The sequence below is a fragment of the Neoarius graeffei genome, chromosome 5, assembly GCF_027579695.1.
Source record: "Neoarius graeffei isolate fNeoGra1 chromosome 5, fNeoGra1.pri, whole genome shotgun sequence".
NCBI classification, from domain to species: domain Eukaryota; kingdom Metazoa; phylum Chordata; class Actinopteri; order Siluriformes; family Ariidae; genus Neoarius; species Neoarius graeffei.
Window position 1 is genome coordinate 14825550 of NC_083573.1, and position 23363 is coordinate 14848912.

General features: G+C 42.0%; 1 protein-coding gene across 1 annotated transcript in view; it reads left to right on the forward strand.

The window, feature by feature from the left end:
- The first annotated feature begins 5092 nt into the window (after positions 1-5092).
- ywhabl (tyrosine 3-monooxygenase/tryptophan 5-monooxygenase activation protein, beta polypeptide like) overlaps positions 5093-23363 on the forward strand; it is a 48373-nt gene continuing 30102 nt past the window's right edge. The window contains exons 1-2 of the mRNA XM_060921249.1: positions 5093-5204; positions 10413-10718. Coding sequence (XP_060777232.1) covers positions 10425-10718 — 294 coding nt within the window. The 5' untranslated portion in view covers positions 5093-5204; positions 10413-10424. The remainder of the gene's footprint in view (positions 5205-10412; positions 10719-23363) is intronic.

Consider the following 23363-nt stretch of genomic DNA (forward strand, 5'->3'; position numbering starts at 1 on the left):
AATGGTGCCAAGCGATTTCGAGGTCTGACTTTTTATTTGGCAATGGTTTTGTGATGCAAATATATCACTCTTTTGAACACATACTGTTTTGAGACGAAAAACGTTTTACTTTCGTGACCCCAACAAACTTGCCGGGCTACTTTCGTCTGGACCAAAACTGGACAAGAACTGGACTCACAGGATGCTGTCAGGGGTAAGTCATGGCCCTTTTCCACTACCCTTTTTCAGCTCGGTTCAGCTCACTTCAGCCCAACACGGCTCGCGTTTCGACTACCAAAGAACAGCACGATTCAGCTCGCTTCAGCCCTGCTTCGCCCCTAAAACTCGCACGGTTTTGGAGTGGGGCTGAAGCGAGCCAAACCGAGCCGAGTGAGGCTGGGGGCGTGAGCAGACACTCCCCTGTGCACTGATTGGTGAGGAGGAGTGTCCTCACATGCCCACACACGCCCCGCGAGCACGCTGAGATCTGTAAACACCGTAAACCCGGAAGAAGGAGAATTACGAATTACGAGAATTTCTGAAGCCTTATGCGCCTCGCCTCATCTATACGCTCTTGCCAGTATCTGTTGGCGTTGTCGGTGACAACAAGCCACAGCACCAAGACCAGCAACACTAACGACTCCATGTCCTCCATGTTTATTGTTTACTATTCGGGTTGTGAGACTACCGCTTAAAAGATCACTGATGTCACTGTTTGCGCCGCTTAACGACATCACGTGACGTCCACCCGCTTTCGCTAACTCCACCCAATGTGTCCACCCACTTCCAGCCAGCACGGTTCAGCGCGGTTGTAGTCGAAATGCAACTTCAATAGCCCCGCTCAGCTCGACTCAGCCCAACTCGGCACGGCACGGCTCAGCCCGACTCAGCCGCGTTTGTAGTGAAAAAGCGGCATCAGTGTGCTTGCACGACACTATTGATGGGGATGCCATACAGATTCCTGTCAAAAATCCCGAACTATCCCTTTAATTATACATATTTTTAGGGTTGTCAAAGTTAACGTGATGTTTGAAGGTTTTTGGACATGGATGACATTATGGTTGTATTTGCTATAACCAAGGCCCACAACCAGCAGTTTTGCTAAAGCGTTTGCATGATAGTTTTGGAAGCAAATGTCTTTCAGAAAAGAGTCCCTTTTGCCTGGGGACCCCAGAATCCCATAGATCCCAAGTTGCCAACTTCCAAATGCTGGTCCATTTCCGAAGTGAGGACATAGGCTGAGGTCATACAGCAACTGATCAATGCTGGTGAAGCTGCTGAGGGGGTGGGCCCCCCGAATTTTTTTTTTTTTTTAACGGCATTGAAATATGCAATTTCCAAGCATTTCACCTTATTTTTTTATGACATTTATATTGGTATTAAAACTTGCAAGTGGATCGTGTATCTGCTGATAGTTTATAACAGCACATGTTTAGTGTCTGACAACACCGAGCAGTGATTATTTTGACAGGGCAACAGCCTTGACATTTGATAAATCACACATTAGTCTTAGATCATTACAGACATTAGGATGTTAGATGCTTACACTAGAGTCTAATCAGATGCAGATCTAGATTTTAGATACATTATAACATTGGGATATTTCCAACATTTGGATCTCTTTACAAACCAGTAATATAAAGGAACATTTAAGCATAAGGCCTTGTAAATAAGCTGTTAAAAATAAAATATACTCACTGCGCAGAAAGCTTTGCCTGGCTAATCTTTCACAGGCTGTATACACGGAAATGCAAAAGACCACTCTTTATTGAAGTTTGTTTCAGAGTGCACACACTTTCTTTTCTTTGGTGTACTTGTACTTGGGCCATCATAATTTGACATGATTACGCAAATGACAGATCGTGCATGTGAGATACAAATTTTGTACGGTAGTATAAAGATTAACTTGCAGATGTAAATGCATGCAATGACAGCAGCTGTCATACACTATATTGCCAAAAGTATTTGCTCACCCATCCAAATTATCGGAATCAGGTGTTCCAATCACTTCCATGGCCACAGGTGTATAAGATCAAGCACCTAGGCATGCAGACTGTTTTTACAGTTTGGAGCTGGCCCCTTCCTCTTCCAACATGACTGTGCACCAGTGTACAAAGCAAGGTCCATCAAGGCATGGATGACAGAGTCTGGTGTGGATGAACTTGATTGGCCTGCACAGAGTCCTGACCTCAACCCGATAGAACACCTTTGGGATGAATTAGAGCGGAGACTGAGAGCCAGGCCTTCTCGTCCAACATCAGTGTGTGACCTCACAAATGCGCTTCTGGAAGAATGGTCAAAAATTCCCATAAACACACTCCTAAACCTTGTGGACAGCCTTCCCAGAAGAGTTGAAGCTGTTCTAGCTGCAAAGGGTGGACCGACGTCATATTGAACCCTATGGATTAGGAATGGGATGTCACTTAAGCTCATATGTGAGTCAAGGCAGGTGAGCAAATACTTTTGGCAATATAGTGTATGTCCATAGGCTTGTAAACTCGCAGGCCCTGTCAAAGCAATCAAAAAATCTTGGTGCGTGAAATGCTAAAAAGCAGTTTTGGAAGTGGTCATGTAGTCAGACTGGTGTGAATTAAAAGACCAGATTTCATTTGTCACTTGTCAGCATAACCGGGCAGAGGTGCCCAATCAACTCAGCCCACACATAACAGAAGACTTACAGGACGTAGTTGCTTCATTAGCAATTATTCGCCGAAGGTGAAGTGAATATCGGTGAATAATAACCGAGACGAGGTCGAGGCTATTATTCACTGATTTTCACTGAGTCTGAGGCAGATAATTGTTTTCGTATAAATACACAGGTGATTATTTAAAAAAAATTTATTAAACTTATTTCAAACTCCAAAAGCAGCACGGTGGTGTACTGGTTAGCATGGTCGCCTCACAGCAAGAAGGTTCCGGGTTCGAACCCAGCGGCCGGCAAGGGCCTTTCTGTGTGGAGTTTGCGTGTTCTCCTTGTGTCTGCGTGGGTTTCCTCCGGGTGCTCCGGTTTCCCCCACAATCCAAAGACATGCAGTTAGTTTGACGTGGGGCGGCCTTGGGCTGAGGTGCCCTTGAGCAAGGTACCTGACCCCTGACTGCTCCTCGGGCGCTCTGGTGTGGCTGCCCACTGCCCCAAGTGTGCATGTGTGTTCACTGCTTCAGATGGGTTAAATGCAGAGGATGAATTTCACTGTACTTGAAGTGTGCATGTGACAAATAAAGGTTTCTTCTTCTAAATGTAATAAAGGCACGCCGCAGACTTGTGTCACTTATCTATGCCGAGTCACATCAAATACTTCGTGTTGAAATCGATAAAATAAACCACAATTCCGCCTCACCTTTGAATAGTTTTAGACCAAACTTTGGAGCATCTTTCGTGTTTTTACGAACAGCATTTTCTTTCATAATTTGTAATTCTTCCTCACTTACGGTGACGAAATGATTGGCCGCCATTTTGCCGAGTCGCTTGAGGTGATTATCGAGAAACAGTCTGAATTTCTCAACCGATCAGTGCATTTGTGTTAATCGGTCCAAAAACACTTCTTGGCAAGTTTAAGCATATCTGACAGATCACTGACATTACTCTTTAGATTTTTCTGATGCGGATTTTTTCATGTCTTGGTGGGTCCGCTGGTTTGGATATCATTTTGCGGGTCACTTGGGAGATCCGAGTCCCTTTTGCCCGGGGACCCGAGAGTCCCTCGAACCACCTCTGGGTACCAGAAGCCAAAACACAGGATATACTGGACAAATTGGTTGACCATCTTTGGAAGGTTGTGAGTGCTTGTAGAAAAGAAGGAGTTTCTGAATTACTGCTACTGACTTGTCGACACCGTAATTATTTTTCAGAAAACGAGACGACAATTAGGGGTGGCATGGTGGTGTAGTGGTTAGCGCTGTCGCCTCACAGCAAGAAGGTCCGGGTTCGAGCCCCGTGGCCGGCGAGGGCCTTTCTGTGCGGAGTTTGCATGTTCTCCCCGTGTCCGCGTGGGTTTCCTCCGGGTGCTCCGGTTTCCCCCACAGTCCAAAGACATGCAGGTTAGGTTAACTGGTGACTCTAAATTGACCGTAGGTGTGAATGTGAGTGTGAATGGTTGTCTGTGTCTATGTGTCAGCCCTGTGATGACCTGGCGACTTGTCCAGGGTGTACCCCGCCTTTCGCCCATAGTCAGCTGGGATAGGCTCCAGCTTGCCTGCGACCCTGTAGAAGGATAAAGCGGCTAGAGATGATGAGATGAGATGAGACGACAATTAGGGGCGGCACGGTGGTGTAGTGGTTAGCGCTGTCGCCTCACAGCAAGAAGGTCCGGGTTCGAGCCCCGTGGCCGGCGAGGGCCTTTCTGTGTGGAGTTTGCATGTTGTCCACGCGGGTTTCCTCCGGGTGCTCCGGTTTCCCCCACAGTCCAAAGACATGCAGGTTAGGTTAACTGGTGACTCTAAATTGACCGTAGGTGTGAATGTGAGTGTGAATGGTTGTCTGTGTCTATGTTACCCCTTTTCCACCAAATCGGTGGAATTGTTGTCGGTCTTAACAACTCCGGCCCCCCGCTGACGTAAGCGGTTCTTTCCTCTGGCCTAGCAAAGAGTTGGTGCTAGCCTGGAACCGGTTTTTCTGGCCCAGAACCAGTTCTTTGTTCAGTGGAAACAGAAAACCCGGTTCCAAACTAAGCACTGGCCCCGAACCAGCCTTTGGTGGAAAAGGGGCGTACCGTATGTGTCAGCCCTGTGATGACCTGGCGACTTGTCCAGGGTGTACCCCGCCTTTCGCCCGTAGTCAGCTGGGATAGGCTCCAGCGACCCTGTAGGACAGGATAAAGCGGCTAGAGATAATGAGATGAGATGGGATGAGATGTCGAAAAGATGGAAAAGAATTGAGCAGATGTTAGAGATGATCTAGCTTCATCAGCTCAGCCTGTGTTCTTGCTGCTGGTCAGACTCATGTGGATTTTTTTAGTTGGATGTTAATTACAAAGACAAGCCCAGTCTGTGTTATTCACCACTCTTGTAGCTACAGTCCATTCTAGAAACACAGGCTGCTAAATCAGTCGTTGCCGAGGTTACGGCTGACGTAATGGCGCCCGGCTTTCGCTCAGCCCCTGGGGCCGGTCTGTGATTGGAGGGAAACCCCGTACCGAGCGCTACTGACCCCCACGAGAATCAGCTGTGCGCAGCAGTTAGCCAGCTTTCGCTTAACAACAGCATCCTCATCCATCACTCTCATTCAGGTAAGATATTTTTATTATCTATAGAGCTTAATTTCTTTCTGATGTCCGCACTGGGCGTTGCGTCTGTGATAGAAATGTCCTTGTATTTGTATTATGTCACGTAAATTAGCAACAACCGCTAGCTAGGTTTAGCTACCGGATTCGGTTAACCTGGTTGGTGGTGAAAATAGCGTGTAACTAGCTACGGATATAATTTAGCATTACTGGGTGTCTTTTTTTTCCTTTTTTTGGAATATATATAAAATAATTTATTATATTTATTTCTCTGTGGAAACCTGAACCGACAGCCCACTGAAACAGTGAGGGCGCGAGCTCATCCTGGCAACAAGATAGATAGAGTAATGCAATTGGGCTATGCTTTAGCATAACACCTGACAAAGGATATAAAATAATTTCCCGAATAAGTAATTTGGCGCAAACAAACAAAAAAAAGTATGTGTAATATTGACGAGGTAGTTCAGTTTGAATGAATTGAAATGGGCAGGAGCAGACATGTCAAACTTGAGTGAGCGAGCGCGCGCGCGCTGCTAAGGCTGAGGGGGGAAAAAACCCCTCACTAAAGCATCCATTATCATGTTTCTAATATAACGCTTTAGCTAAGCTAAGCTTATAAACCCACCCTGGAGTCAATTTTATGCTCTTAAATGTGTGAGTACACGTCGAAAATGCATTCTATAACATGAAAGCGAATGAATATGAAGCGCTTTTTCGCTGAGGAGCTTTGTAATGTGTGTGTTTGTCTCAAAGCTAAGCTAGTTTTTCTAACGCAAGTCAGATTCGGCGTCTTTTTATTATTAGATTTTTTTTTTTTGCTTCGAGTTTCTGTATTTGTTCGCTGTAGAGTTTAAAATAAATGAGTAATAATAAAAATAAAAAAAAACCTAGTGGGCCAATGAGTAGCTGAGGGAAGAACTGGGTGTGGTGGGGAATAAAGGCACATCCGCATTTTTCCTCGTGTGTTGGTTGTAAGCTCCCTGTGAAGGACGTTTTCCTTCCGAAATATTGCATTTTTTTGTGCATCTTTTTAAATGCTTGATTCAATGAAACGTGTTTTAGCGTGTTGTGTTTAATTCGCAGTACTTGTGGTTCTGTTATCCGGCCTGTAATGTCGTCTTATATAAAATGATTGAGGATGAGTCTAAAAATAATCTAGTCTGTCAATAATAATGATGATGGACACATTGGACGCCATATTTATTCGATACTCCTGAAAGATGTTAAATGTAACAGGAATCCAGTGTGCTGATTGTCCACCGGATTGAGCCGTTTCGCGCATGCGCACTTTTGCACACTCGCTCTATTACTGCTACTTTTATTTATTTTTTAATTCTGGAGGCATTTTCTGAACATATGATGACCCTGGTTTTATGCAAGAAGTATAAAAGAATGCATATTTTATTGTCAATACAAATCGCTGTAAGTTAATTTTTTTTAATCCATATTTTATTCATTATATGTTTGTGATGTAAGTGTCAGCTACAATTATCGACACCTTAACAATGTTTTGGCCATTGCAAAAGTAGAAAAGGCTTTCAGTACTTTAAATTGTACGTGAAGAATAACTTGAACTGGAAAGAGTTGATTCCTGATTACTTAGAAGAAGGCTTTATTCGTCACATGCATACTTCAAGCACAGTGAAATTCATCCTCTGCATTTAACCCATCTGAAGCAATGAAAACACACGCACAGCACTTAGAGCAGTGGGCAGCCATACCAGAGCGCCCGGGGAGCGGTCAGGTACCTCGCTCAAGGGCATCTCAGCCCAAGGCCGCCCCACGTCAACCTAACTGCATGTCTTTGGATTGTGGGGGAAACCGGAGCACCCGGAGGAAACCCACACAGACACAGGAAGAACATGCAAACTCCACACCGTGCTGCCCATGTGTCAGATCACATAACACCGTTTCAGTCATCAACACCCACATTATTTAAAAAAAAATAAAAAATCGGTACGTGGCATTAAGTTAACAAGGCATGTTTTCTATTTAAAATGTATTTTCCATAGACTTCTATTTAGTCCAAAATATCTTTTGTATAAATATATCGATGTCGATGTTTCACGTAAATAATTCTAAGGTTTGTAAACAAATGAATTGATTGTTTAACCTGTGTCAGAAAATCTTTGTTCGACTTTCTAAATATTTTCGTAGATCACATTTAGTTAATCATTCGTTGTTTGTATTAGTTCGGCGTTTTATAGTTTACCAATAAATGTCTACAGGGAATTGACATTGTAACCACATGAAAATCCAGGTCAAAGGTCGCATGTCGTTCCTCGAAGCAAAATATAAAATGTCTCATGATATTGTAATATGTGGTAGATATTTACAACAACAAAATTTTGACTGGAATAGAAAAATTAGTATTTATATGCTAGGAATTTATTTCTGGTTTAATTCAATTTACTGCAATAGGATTCCAAATGCTCTATAAACATTTCATTCTGTTATCAATCAGAAAAAAATATAAATCACAGCTCATTTATTTTTTTAAAAGTACTTCATCTACTTCAACAATGTTACACAAAGATCGATCCATAACACATGTAAATGTCACTTAAAGGAGAACTGAAGTCATTTTTAAACTTCATTTATTTCTTAATGAACGTTATTCAATTATGTTTTTGGTTTTAGTAACCTTATATCGTGACTCCTATTGGCAACTAATTGCAATTAAATATTATACTTATCAGCCTATTTGGTTTTTAGTCATGTTGAATTTAGTTTGTTTAGTCCACGGCAGGCGTCGCTTATCCGCACGATCTTGGGCGGCACGGTGGTTTAGTGGTTAGCACAGTCGCCTCACAGCAAGAAGGTTCTGGGTTCGAACCCACTGGCCGGCAAGGGCCTTTCTGTGTGGAGTTTGTATGTTCTCCCCGTGTCTGCGTGGGTTTCCTGCGGGTGCTCCGGTTTCCCCCACAGTCCAAAGACATGCAGGTTAGGCTAATATGGGACGGCCTTGGGCTGAGGTGCCCTTGAGTGAGGCACCTCACTCCCAACTGCTTCCCGGGCGCTGTTAGCATGGCTGCCCACTGCTCTGGGTATGTATGCATGCGTGTGTGTGTGCTCATTGCTCACGTGTGTTTTTTCACTGCTTCAGATGGGTTAAATGCAGAGAGGAAATTTCACGTGTGTGATGAATAAAGATGTGCTTTCTTTTTTTTTTTTCATGAGACTTGTGCGAGATTTCAAAATGTGAAGTGTCAGCCAGGTATCAGTGCTGCCGTTTTGAAAACTGTTTTCCAAACGAATTATTGCACAAAAACGAGTTCAAATGACGATTACTGCCTACTTTTTTCAAACTTTCCTGATTGCTGTCAAAACAAACAAAACTTCTGGCTTGATTACATCAGCATTTGAAAGCACGCGTCTTTTGACAACGTTAGCAGATGTTGGTCAGTTTGATTTCCGCTATACGTTTTACTTCTGTCCTACGATGTCTCACACAGGTCTCAAGAAATCTCGTTTACAGCCATTGCTTTGACATATGGACTGATGTATTACAGAGCATGTTTCAAACACTCATAACTTGTGAAAGCAGTGACAAAATAGCTGTCAGAAATGCATTCCTATATTTAATCAAATGAGAGAGAATTTTGATAGTAAAAAAATTTTGCCTTCAGTTCTCCTTTAATTCCACAGGGTGTGGATAATGGTGGACACTGGTGAAAGTGATCACTATTATTGACACCTCACGTGCCTTCTCAAATGCATGTTTAGATACAAAATGGCGACTGTCAAATGAAAGTGTAAGAAACAGTGTAGGTCTCGACAAGGAATATCGGTGAAATTTGATCGGTAAAAACATGTCCATGATCTTTCCATCATGCTTACCTGCATTGATGACGTCCGGGTTTTTCCTCAAGTTGCTGATCGTGTTAGAAAAATAAATAAATAAAAAATCCATCTCAGGTAACGAGTTGTCATCAGATGACGAGATCAAAGGGTGATGGGGAGGTCGTCTTCCGGTTGATTTAATTAACCAGTAATAACTGTTGGAACTGAAACTCACTTTTATATGAAATTTTTTCTTGGTAAATCTGAAAAGGTGTCTAATTGTAGCCACCGCTCTAGCATTATTAATAGAAACAAAATACTTGCAGTATTGCTTTACAAAGAGCAATTAAATAAATGAAAACACACTGATACAGGGCAGTTTGATAAATTATGGCAATATTGACATCACTTTTATTTGACACGTATCACCACAATGCCTTGCTTTTCTGTCCTCGGCATATTAAAGAATTGAATAACATTGTAAAAGTTGTTCTAGTAAATGAGTCTGGTTTAAGGGTCTAACTTTGAATGCCATACGATGTTGGATGTTGCAAATCAGCGGCTCACAAATAGCTTTTTATTGTACATGTATTGTGCGCTGTATAGTAAAAGACTCATGTACTGTACAGATCGCAGGAGCCATTATTTCATTCCCGATATAGGACACTTGTGTAGGGAATTCTCAACCATTTGGGATGCAGCCTAAATTAATCCGGTCACTGAGGCAATCCTTTTTGTCGGTTATGACAGAATATGAAATGTACAGAAAATGCCCAGTATGTGTCTCGGTGCAAGAGGAAATAAGAGAATGTTAAGCATAAATGGAATTGAAGTCCATTATAAAGAAACGCGTGTTTAACAGCCTTCATTATAAATGCTTTGGCTCGGAGATGATCTCATCGTCTCTCTGATATCAGATCTTTTGAAAGAATATCTCATGGGACGCAATAAACTGGATCAGCATGTGTGACTACTCACTGGCCTGATGTTACTTTAATTTACTAGTGAATTTATTACGCCAGCATTCAGTTTGTTCATGAGTTGGTGAGTCGGGGCAGATATGCGAATAGCATGCAAATGAATAGGGCATTGGTCTGTGTCTTTATAGATCACCTAACCTGGTCAAAAGTGACCCTTGGGACGTGTTAAATTTCTTTTTTTTTTTTTAAATATCTTGACTTGATCTATCAGATTACACTGCTTATTATGTACATTTACATAGATTGCATAGGTTCATTACATTTCTGGGAATCTTCAAACAAAATTGACTTAATCATAACCTCCAAAATGGAGCAAGGGTCATTATATTTTGACACGTCCATGATATCAGTGATTACTCCATTTAAGCTTGGTCTAACTAACACATGATGTTCTTCAAGATGAGTAAATCAGAAAGCTGAGTGAAATAAGCGTGTGTAAATTTCCTTCTAGCTCTGAGCAGCCATGGACACACTTGATCTGGTGCAGAAAGCCAAGCTTGCCGAGCAGGCCGAGCGTTACGACGACATGGCTACCGCCATGAAAGCAGTGACGGAGGGCGGCAACGAGCTTTCCAACGAGGAGCGCAACCTGCTCTCGGTGGCCTACAAGAACGTCGTGGGCGCACGCCGCTCCTCCTGGAGAGTCGTCTCCAGCATCGAGCAAAAGACCGAAGGCAGTGAGAAGAAGCAGCTGATGGCCAAGGAGTATCGTGAGAAGATCGAGAAGGAGCTGAAGGAGATCTGTAATGATGTGCTGGTAAGGGTGGCAAGTTCTTTCTTTTTTTCCCGTATTGTACTTCGTGACAAAAATGTTTTCCTTCATAACATTAATTGAGTGTTTTTGCATGCATACTAATTAGGCGAGTGCTCATGTTGCATTATTCTATGAAAAGTGCTCAAACATTTTTGCTGTTTTTAAAACTATAGTTTTTTGATAAGGTATTTAATCTTGATCTGTGTTTTTTTGTTTGTTTTTTTGGATGTGTCACAGTGCAGATTATTGGGTAAAAACCAGGGCTTTGAACCGGTTCAAGGAACGAAAACGAAAACCGGGAACTTTTTCTATTTCACATGGAACAGAAACGAAACCAGAAACTTTATTTTTTATGCTCCGGAACAGAAACGTTTATTAGAAATAATGGTAACCGGTTAGTACCGGTTTTTATTTCGTTCCTCAAAGTTTCCGTAGCCTACAAATAAAAAAAGTCATTCTTCTCCTGCGCAAGTTTCTATGACCCGCTGGGGTTCACTTCCTGTGTGACGTTCGCTGACTGAATGGAGAGAGCGGGAGGGTGGACTACTATCACGTCTCCACATCTTAAATAAGAGGTAAATATTGCAGTCTATCGTTATTCAAAAACGTCAATTTCAAACACTATCAATATATTTGTCCACGTTAATGAGAGGCTCGCGAACATTAAATGACGTTAACCTCTGTTAGCCTATCAATGCATAGGGCCTGACTAGCCTTTGGTAACACACTAAACGAATTATCTTTCATTTTTGGCACTTTTTCTGTTTGTGTAGATGGGAAGACATACTGAGAATCCAAGTCACCAACATTTGAAATAATTGTTTTGAATTATTTCTTGTTTTATTTAATTAAGGTTGTAATAGAATTGGCCTACATTTGGCTTAAGCTGGATGAGACAGAGACATAATTTTATAGCCATTTGTTAAACAGCTGACAGGGAACGTAATTAACCGTTCCGGGAACGAAATTTTTTTTGTTCTAACCGGTTCGGGAACGTCTATTTAATGGTGGAACCCAAAACCGGAAACGTTAAAACTCCGTTTCTGTTCGGAACGAACCAATAGGAAAAAAAATTCTGGTTCAAAGCCCTGGTAAAAATGCAAGTAAATTGTTTTATAAATGGAGTTAGCTTTTGTATTGAAGAATACAATATAACTAGCTAGCTAATTAGCCCTGTTTAACACTAGCCAATGGAACACATGAAAATTATTGATAAAGATAATTTGCATGTTGAATATTGTGGTCCAACACAGTGCTGATGAATCCGATTGGTCTGTAGGTGTTTGATTTTCTGTAAAAGTAGCTCTGGCTGTAAGGTGGCATGGTAGTAACAACATGCACATGGATTTGTATGGATCACAAAAGTGCTGTTATTAAATAAAGGAAAAACCTATCATTGACACGGTAAAACTTTCTATGAAGAGATGTCCTCGGCATAATATAATTTATGGAAGGAATATGTTTTCCACCATGAAAGTCTCGTCTTATCTCTAGCTGCTTTATCCTGTTCTACAGGGTCGCAGGCAAGCTGGAGCCTATCCCAGCTGACTAAGGGCGAAAGGCGGGGTACACCCTGGACAAGTCGCCAGGTCATCACAGGGCTGACACATAGACACAGACAACCATTCACACTCACATTCACACCTACGGTCAATTTAGAGTCACCAGTTAACCTAACCTGCATGTCTTTGGACTGTGGGGGAAACCGGAGCACCCGGAGGAAACCCACGCGGACGCGGGGAGAACATGCAAACTCCGCACAGAAAGGCCCTCGCCGGCCACGGGGCTCGAACCCGGACCTTCTTGCTGTGAGGCGACAGCGCTAACCACTACACCACCATGCCACCCGAAAGTCAAGTCTTCAGAGTTTCTTTCCAGTTTTTTTTTCTAGTAACATGACAAGCTGCTGCTTAAAATAAATAAAAATTAGCTTCAAAAGACAGAAGAATTGGTGGTGAAGGAACATGTTGCTTCTATAACATAAGTGGTAACAGGAATTTAAGTTGTTTCATTGAAGTTCCACATTGCTAAATGTAACTATACATGGATAAAGTGCAGTGTGTGGTTCAGTCATTAATTTTTGGTAATTTACTGTGGTATAAGAGAAATGAGGCACTCTGGGGTGTGATCATTTTCTTTTAACAGCATGTTTTATTTTTTGCATATAACATGGCTGCCTATAAGTACATGCCTAATATGGCTTAATAGTACTCAAGAATGGACAGATGGCAGTGTATCGGGATACCCATTTATTCATTCCAAAGTAATGGAGAGTGATCTTCATAAGACATTACTCTAATTCGTGCTCATGAGCACAGATTCTTTAGCCAAGCCTATCAGATTAGCCTCGATCTCATTTGTCCCAGACACGAGTGTCCTCGGTGGGGGGAGTGTCTCAGGTGAGAGTACGAGGGATCGACCGATATGGGTCGTGTGTCTCCCCATTCTCTGGGCCAGTATCGATCATTACGAATCAAGGACACCGATAAACGATGTTTGGGGTCGATGTTCATTTCCGATAAATTTGGCATTTGTAGTTTGAAAATGTGCAAGAACTCGATTCTTACCCACACTGCAAAAATGGCATCTTCGTGATGAATCCAGTCACATTTATCTACCGTTTCCTATAATATTACAATAAACCAAATATAAGATCATTCAGCCTGTTTATAGATGTATTTTACTATTTTTAAGCTTTATATTTTTTGTATTGGTAGATAATTTTGCTTATTTTAAAGTTTTTAGTAAGATGCAAAATGGGTATTGTAATGTCACACCTAAATAACTGGTAGGAACACCCAAAAAAAAAGTGATTCCTGTGGGCAATCACAGTACAAAATGCAGGGATGTGATTTTTCCGCGAATTCGCGGAATTCCGCTTTTTTCACCTCAAAACTTGAAAAAAAAAAAGTTTCCGATTTTTCCCTCAAATCCACATTGGTATCCTATTCGTTCCGACTTTGTTTGAAAGATGGCAGCCTCGGATTTGCATCTTTATGCCTCGATCACGGAGGCTGCCATCTTTCAACTCTTTGTTTGAAGCGAGCACGTTCATTGGTTGTTACAAAGCGATGGGCCAATCACGTACCTCGTTTCATCTCATTGACGTAATTACGTCATTTACGCAATTACGTCATTGAGATGAAACGAGGTACGTGATTGGCCCATCGCTCTGTAACAACCAATGAACGTGCTTGTTAGCTGTACGTAAGCTCACTTCAAACAAAGAGTTGAAAGATGGCAGCCTCCATGATCGAGCGTGAAGATGCAAATCGAGTTAAAGAAATCGACAGAATAGTGAAAAACAAGTTCCGCTGGGAATGGTTGGAGAAAGAGGTTGCTACAGACGTTGGACATAACTGTGAGACATTTGTTCAGCGATTTCGTTCTTTGGGGAGAGGGCAGAGGTCTCTGGCTGTCAAGTTTGGGGATACTGGGACCTCCCCTGCCCGAGCTACGAGCGTCCAAAGTCGGGATAGAAACGAAACCTAAGCGGAGCGCCGCGGCTCGCTTCGAGACGAATTACGTCCCAAGGCTAGCAGGCCCTGCTCGCGCTGGTTCTTTGGGGGGGGGGGGGGGGGAGTGAGTGAGTGTGTGTGTGTGAGAGAGTGAGCGTGTGTGTCAGAGTTGCATGTTGACCGTTAAATTGGCTTGAATTTGTTAATCATGACAAGTTTTTTTTCTTGTGTGTTTTGCTTGCCATTTTAGTAAAATTTTTAAGTCAGAAAAACCCAGGAGCTTCGGGGGGCTTCCCCCCTTGTCCCCCCACCAGGGCGCTGCCCTGGACCAGCTGGGGGCCTGTGGCCCCCAGACCCCCGCCTAAAATTTTCAGATAATTTCACCAGCCCCAAATCACATCCCTGAAAATGGTGAAAAGCTTTACGTGACGGGGTTTTCCCTTAAAGCATCGTAGCATAGCAGCCCTGCTACACTTAATTTATTGACTGATGCGCTTAGTAACCTGCTGCTACCCATTAAACCGCCGCCGCCGTTACAATTTAGCCTTACAGTATAAAGCTAGAATCCACACGCATGTGCTTTGTAGCCTTTGAGCAGGGAATCAATCCAGTCCATGCAAACTCACGGCCCTGAACTTGACCCAAGTTCATAGCTGATGTGAGAGAAGGGTATACCGTGCTAATTGGACGAGCGATGCACAATTAAAGGTAGACTACCTTTCAGATTTTTCAGGTGTCGGTCATAAAAAGAATTTTCTCCGACACCCAATTATTTTTGTTTAGTGGACCAAAAAGCTACTGAATTCGAATCACAGGCTTCCAATTTTATTAGGTTTTCTTTTTTTTTTTTTAAATGGAACAATTAATGAATTTAGGGCCACATGGCCCTAAATTCTGTTTTGTTTTGTTTTTTTCTCCTGCTTCACCATGACCATAAGATACTACGGTATGTGTCACGTGGTGGGCTTTCCCTGTTCACGCAAGGCATTGTGGGAGACAAATTTGAAACAGGAGAGAAAAATGGAGGACGCGAAATGAAATGTGAAAGGCCAACTACAGTAACGGAAAGCGAGAAGAAAAGGCGTGATGTTGCAAAGGAAAGGAAACGCAGTAGTTTGGGAAGCACTGGCTAAATGTAATGTCCACCATCATGTGGACCTACATATCGTGACTTTTCTATTGATTTATCCACTCAGTCTTCATGAACGTAAAATGCAGCATGAAATTTGTTCCCTGTGGTGGTACATGCTCATAAGCACGTTCATTCAAATGCATGGCCATCGTACGGTCAAGGCCATCAAAAATCTGGTTGATGCATTACTGTAATCTAAGTATGGGGCTCTGCTCCGCATGCACAAAATGGCAAACCGGCTGTACGATGTAGTTCTTCAGCGCAAATGTATTGGTCGAAGAAAACCACTTGTTTTTGCCTCTGATGAGCTCATAATGTCTATGGATCCATTCCATGTTGACAGAAATAAGCCGGTCCGTTTATCTCGGACTGTAAAGAAACTGTAGAATTGGATTTCCCCAAAATATTTTTTTGGGGAAAAAGTTATTACCCAAAAATGCACTGTGTTCCTCCTCTTGATCAACTGTAAATCTTGCTTTTGTTAAATTTAAGGAAACTTTTTTTTTTTTGGACCAACAAATTTACCCACAATTTTTTTTTTTTTTTTTTTTTTAAAAGGTTGGAATAAAATAGCCCGTTAATTAAAAATTAGTTATATTAAAAATAAAAGTTAACAAATAGGCCTTTTTGATTTAAAGGTAGACTGCCTTTCCAATTTTTCAAGTGTAGGTTACAAAAATCATTTTCCTGACACCGTTATTTTTTTTTTTTAGTGAACTGAAAGCTACTGAATTCAAATCACAGACTTCCAATTTTATTAAAAAAAAAAATTTAGGGCCACGTGGCCCTAAATTCTCTTTTTTTTTTTTTTTTCCTGCTTCACCATGACCCAATAGAAGATGCGTCATGTGGTGGGCTTTCCCTGTTCACGCAAAGCATTGTGGGATACAAATTTGAAACGGTAGAGGAAAATGGAGGACGTGAGCATGCGATTGAAACGAACGACCGACTACAGTAACAAAGAAAGCGAGAAGAAAAAAACGTTATATACGAAGGAAAGGAAACGCAGGACCAAACTAATAAATATCGGCGGTCAGTGAGCAGCTCGGTGTGATCAGCTGTTCATTTAGCGACGATGATGTAACTCAGTACACAGTCAAAGATAAACCTGCGCATGTGCGCGCGCACACACCGACTTCCTCTGTCTGCTTGACTGTGCGAAGCAAGCGATTTCCTGCGCATTATTTGCTCAGGAATGCATTCACATTAACTTCCCAGCCACAGAATGGCCTGATATTTTGTGAGTTCTTACAGAAATAAACATGCATCACAATGACCAAATTTCATCGGTTTTATGAAATTGAAAGGCTGTCCAGCTTTATGAACATTTGTACGACCTCCATTTTCTTTTCTGTCACTTTCAGCTCCAATTTATTTATTTTTTGTTAAATATGTTTGTACAGTCAATCACACAACAGCTGTTTCCCATTTTAGGTCTATTGTGTTTTTGCAGCATTAGAACCGTTACTTCTGCCTAGGGTGGTGATGCGCGTGCAGCAGCGGGAATACGTTATGACGCCCTCTGCTGTCTTAGCAACACAATTGGAGCTCGGAAAAACTAAGACTGCACAACCTCTTAATTGCTGTGATTTATTTATTTCATTGATTTTCAGATAGTCAGCAATCTGTATCATGATTGTCACATGATATATCGTTGCATGCTTAACGGTCTCTTATGCAGCGTCCCGTTCAGGGTCTGTAGTCGATTATCGTGCTGTCCAAAGAGACGGGGGAGGAATAGGACCTAAAGCATTTGTGTAGAATGAGACAAATATTGGCATGTTATTGTTTTTGCTACTGCAAATAAAACATTACACTGCCATCCTGGTGATTTGCAACACGTGAATGAACTGAATAGTGAAGTGTTAAAAAAAAAAAAAAACGGAGTCAGTCAACGGTAACCTCCGTCATTTCCATAACTGACGAAGAAATCATCGCCTCCATTCGTGATCCTTTGGCTCTGTTCATGGTTTCGGATCGTGACTGACATTTAAGTACTCGGAAAAAGCAATCAAAGATTGCAAGTGAAACTGATGGGATACTCATATCGTTCTGTCACGGCTTGTGTGCTGGGGCAGCGAGCAACTGGGAGACAGGCGTGACCGGTCATAGTGTGGTTTTTTTTATTTATCTTTCACTTTTCAGTGACTTTAGGTTTTGCTCACAGGCACCTGTGCACATGTGTTGGGCAACTCTGCTCGCTTTCTTGTTACTGGCCATCTGAAAGATGCATGTTAATAGACAGCCAGTAATTTCAACACGGGTGTAACTCCTCACGTTACCTGCTGGTTCAACCTGATTCCATCGTTCACTGCTGATGCTTGACCACGCCCTCGCTGCCACATGTACTTTTACTAACTGCGTGAGTGTTTGGTGTGATAAGTTGGTCCGTTTCAGGATAACAAACTGTTTGAACGCTCCCCAAAGTGTTCGTTACAACAGGGTTATGGTGTATTATTACATGAGGAGGAGTAATGAATTCCACCTGTGGCTCCTGTTTAGACCTCATGTACATCAACAATCCCGTCTGTCTGTATTTTAGCTTGCTCAAAGATGCTGCCAAAGGTTCATTGAGCATCAAACATTTGTATGCGATAACTGTCAGGTTTCTTGCGCAGTTATTTCCCAGGCGGTGGCATTTTAACGTTCCTAACATTCGAAGATGAGTAAAGGCATTTTACGGATGAAAAACATTCTGGTTGTTTCATGTTTTCACCAACCTTATCCTGGAACGCTCAGATATAAAATACAAAACAATCTCAATGTGGTCATAAATTCTTCTCCCTGTCAGTAACGATGCTTGGATGAGGTTTTGTTTCGATGAAAAAACAAACGCAAGCGGCGCGATTGAAAAGCTGAACACACTGTCTGAACTCTCACCCTCCTTGTTGTTATAGTGACGTTGCCACTAATACTCCATTCCCTGTATGTGCAGAACCTTAGATCCCTTTACAAATCACAAATGAAGATTGGCTCCAAACCATCAGTTTAAGAGGCATCTCAACTAGGGCTGTGCCGATAGACGATGCCATCGTCCATCGACGATGGTGGTCATCCATCACGATGGAGAGCCACCATCGTGATACCACGCCCCCTCCTGTCATAAACATGCATATATACGGTATCATCTGGGCCTATTTAACCTAAAAAGTTAGTTTTTTGTTAGGTTAGTTAGTTTTGTTTAATATATAAATATATAACATATATATAAATACATAATTATATAAATCATTATAAAGTAATATCCTATTACCGCTTGTTCACGTAGGCTATGGTGCAGGGACGTGCTAGTGAACATAACATGTGGTTACACAAATACAGTATGCTACTAATAATAAATTTTGACTTCATTTTTTAGCCTACACTATACTTTTAATGTAAAATTCATCATGTTGTTCAAACAAATAGCCACTATTAACGACTTCAGTCGGGAAATATTGCACCTTATCAAACGGCAGTGAAGCGCAGACTTCGGCAGAAGTCAAATAACTTTAATCTGGTAAATAGGCCTACTTTCAGACTCAAAATGGTCCACTCTAAGCCATAATGTCAAACCAAATGGAAGAATGAAGGTGATTCTGATAAATGTAAAGACAGTAAAAACAAAACAAAACAATATTAAATCATGATTTTAAAAGCTGGTGCAATAATTCAAACACTAATAAATTGGAAAAATTAGCGCGTTCAAGTGCGCACTAAAGGCCGAAACGCATCTTCAATTGATATGGTGTAAATAAACAATGAGTAATAGCTTAAGTGAAGTTTCTTCTCATAGTTTGAATACTAGTCTTTCATTGTTAGAGCAGATTAATATCTTACCGTGATCAGTGAGTGCTCGGGGAGGTTCGTTTCCACCTGCGCTTTGCGCAGCTCATTTCTCCGAAGCCAGCTGTGTGCAAACACAGTGTTGACTGCTCGGCAAACTCCAAACGCTCGGTCTGTACTGGCCCTCTGTTGCGCAAGCGAGTTGGTTATGGCCAGGTTCAAATTGTGCCCAAAACAACTTAACCACGGCCATTTCAATTGCCTGAACGCTGTGACAATATTCGCCCCGTTGTTATACAGGCGATCTTTTTCTCCTCTATTTTCCATTCGGCAAGTGTCTCGCGCAATGCGTCTTCTAAATTGTCCGCTGAATGTGTCTCTGGCATGAAACTCGTCTGCAGGCATTTGGACTGCATTGCCCACTCTCGGTCCACATAATGTACGGTAGCTGACATATAGGGCATCATGTTGCAGCTGGACCACATATCCGTTATCAAGGCCAAATATTCCACATCACCGAGCGCTTTTTTTTTCTTTACGTGCCAAAGCCTCGGATGAGTATATATAATACTTTTAATAATAATAATATATTTAATAACGTGGTATTAAAATCCCGCCCGCCCGCCCACGATATGATCGTCCATCACAATGTTTGCACTGTAAACATCGTCGATGCCAATTAAGGGGACATCGCACAGCCCTAATCTCAACAGCTTGCTCATAATGTGCTAAAATCTTTACATGTAAACGCGTGGTATGTGTGTATCCGCATCCTTACGATTTGAAATTGTTTTAAGGTTCTTGCTGGGTTCTTTGATGCCTATGTTTTTTGCTTACATGGCACCAGACGAACAAAACTACCTGATGCTATGCAACTATGAACATACAAAAGCGTACCAGGAATTCTGTTTGGAGTCCCATTTGCTGAAAGGACAGTCCTGCAATTCATTTAGTGTGTTCTGCTTTGGAATTGTATTTAAGCCTGGACCCTCATTTTTACCATGATGAAAAAAATAGTGAAATGGGGGGGAAGAAACTAACCAACGACTGTGTGTTTCTCATTTTGGAGAGAAATCAATATTGGGTTAATAAAGTAGTATTTAAGAGCCTGCTTAGTTTGAAAGAAACGAATGGACGTTGAGCAGCTGCTCAGGAGTGAGAGTATGCACACTGTCTGATTGATTGTGAGAGGTGAAAGCCTTTTCGAAGGCATTGGCCTGAATGAGTTCGGCCCTTCAGCCATTAAGAAAAGCTCTCATGATTGGGTGGTGGTTGCTGATTATAGGGCAGGTTTCTCTGCTACAGTGGGTTAAGTTCTTCGTTTCTGAAACTCCAGATTATCATGCTTTTATTATGCTCGTTATTGGCTTGATAAAGATGTGATGCTAAAATGTATTCAGCATATAGGTAACAAAGAGCGTTCACTTTTTTGTTTTATTTATTTTGTGGTTTTCCAGAAAATCTGAAGTAGCCAGCTTAAAAACGATTAAGAGGCAGCTCTGGAATTTGCAGTGGCGAGGTTGCTGTGGCACGCCAAAGGCATGCTGATGGTTAGGGGGTTCTGGATGCATCAACCCCCCCCCAAAAAAAAAAAATTATCTAAGCTTGCATGCTTTCTGATGCACTCGGCTAATAAATTACTAACCATTCCCTTGTAAAATACTGGCAAAATCTGTATGAAATTTCCTTCCAGGTGTATGCGTGCTTGGCTTTCTCAGCTACCCTCTGTAGTACGCTGCCTGGCTCGGTAGCATAACTACATATGCTACGGCATGGTCACGTGGTCCGGCTCAGCCAATCGGAGCACGAGAGTCGATCAACAAATATGGCGTCGCTTCCAGCTATGCTAGACCTGAATTGAAGAGTTTTGTGGTGGAATACAGGGTTCTCCACGAGGGGTTTTAGAGGTGCAGGCCGCCCCCCTTTCTGTGATTCCCGCCCCCGTTTAATTTCTGCCGCCCCTTTACAAAAGGAAGAGACGTCCCTTTGTTTTCTTTGTGACAGATAGCCTTTCTCTGTTGGAGTACCGACAACGCGACAACACCAGAGTGTGAAACTCATTTACCAGCTATTAGTTTAGTCAGTCTGACGATTAGGGCTGAACGATCTATCGTTTTCGACCGAAAATCGCGATCTCAGACAACACGATTTTGGGATCGTCAAAGCCGCGGTTTTTCTCAGTGCTCCTAAACTGACTCATGTTTTGTTTCGTCAATAAATTGTCATTTTTTACACTACAGACAAAAAAAAATACATCTGTGTGTTCAGGAGAGCCTTGTGGCACTCGGTGTGAAAGAATTTTGTGAATATCTCCTTCCGTTTTCGTGTAAATCCCCGTTGTTTGGAGGGAGCGCTCTGAGGAAAAACTGCGCTTTCTCTCTGTCGGTGGGTGGGGGAGGGGCTGCTCGCGCTCTCTCACACACACGAGGGAGGGAGGGGCTTCTCGCTCTGAGAGACACAGGCTTGTAGCATCAGGGCAAATCATACATTCACACAGTACAGCTCAGCTCCTGCAATAGCGACTGCTACGTGCACTGCATCACTCTCAATTTCCCACAGGGGAATTGTTGGCTCTAGTTATAATTTATAATGCTTATGTACATTCTTTTACAAAAGTGCAATATTTTGATGATGCTGAGCCATTGATCAGCCTTTTTTATGTCTATGTTGTAGATGGGAAAAGTAAAAGAAGCAAAAGTTTACTGAAGAAAGATGGCTATCTTTTTATTTTTAAGTTATTATAACTTGTTCCTCAGGCACTCAATGTTAAACAGGCCTACATTTGAAATCTGTTGACCTCAGTTTTCATTCTTGCATTAGCTTTATGGAATTCATTGTATTAATTAATTTGCACTGAAACTTGATTTAAAGAAAAAATTGTGGTCGAAATCGCAATATCTGCCAGAAAAATCGCAATTCAATTTTTTCTTAAAATCGTTCAGCCCTACGATTATAGTCTAAGAAAAGCGTTTCACACTTCGGCGTTTTTGACACATTGTTCTTGCACCGGGAGATAACACGCCTTTATAATAACGTGTGAATCGACACCAAGTTCGAGATAAGTGATTGATTGTTATTGTCAGCAGAGAAATAAAGGATAAAAACTTGCACTAGGTTCACACTGCAGGCTGAAGTGACTCAAATCCGATTTTTTTCGCCCATATGTGACCTGTATCCGATCTTTTATTGACAATATGAACGACACAGATCCGATTATTTTTCAAATCCGACCCAGGCCGTTTGGATATGTGGTCCTAATTCCGATTCCTATCCGGGTCTTTTCATATGCGACTTCAGTCTGAACCGCCAGGTCGCATTCATCCGACTTGCACGTCATCAACAAGCCACAAACGTCACTATTCTGCGCTGAAGTAGGCGGCGGGTCTCTCAAAAAAAGTTACAAAAACATGGCGCATGACACGTTCCTTTGAACGGAGGTTGCAGTCACTACCCCGCAGAACGCCTGAGCCAAAACCCTTGCCCTCTTCCTTCTCAACCTCCTCCTTAACATCAGGCTATTGTGCATGTTCTGGCTCCGTCGCAACAACAACTGCATCATCGCCAGGTATTCCATGCTGGCTACTGTCATACACAGGAAACTTTAGGTTGCTTCCGTAAACACTGGCCATGCTCACTGCGTGTGACATCGTCGTATCCTGCAATGCACATGCAGAACACTTTTAGGTCGCTTTTCGTTCATACTGAGGATCACATACAAGTCGCATATATTTGTTAATGTGAACGACCTCACAAAAAAATCGGAATTGAGCATTAAGCCTTGCAGTGTGAACGTAGCGAAAAAGTTCAAAGTTGGTGCGGCAAGTGTGATATTGCCTATAAAACTGTGAGGATATAACCTGGCAAATTTTATGCAAATGACATACGTAAATTTATGCAAATTTGTTTCAAGGTCATCCGATTGACCCCCACCCCCCTATATTTTCAATCCGTGGAGAACCCTGGAATAATTAGATTTGTAGCGAAAATATGTACATCACTTAAACATTGAAAGACAAGTGCAGACCGTCTGTGTAGGCGGAGAAAACCGCCGGTGCTTGTGGACATGTTTCTGTATTCACATTGGGTGTGTTTTCAAATTTTTTTTTTTTTGCGAATATTATCGAACCTTTTAGGATAATTTTATCATCATGAGAACAGATTTTTCTTTTTGTTTCATTCCAACCTCATCATTCCCTTCAGTGTGTGTATTGATGGCTTTAGGGTGCTTTACCTGTCCTGCAGTAGCATTTATGATTTTTGACTCGTTGCTAGTGATGTATAAAAACTAATACT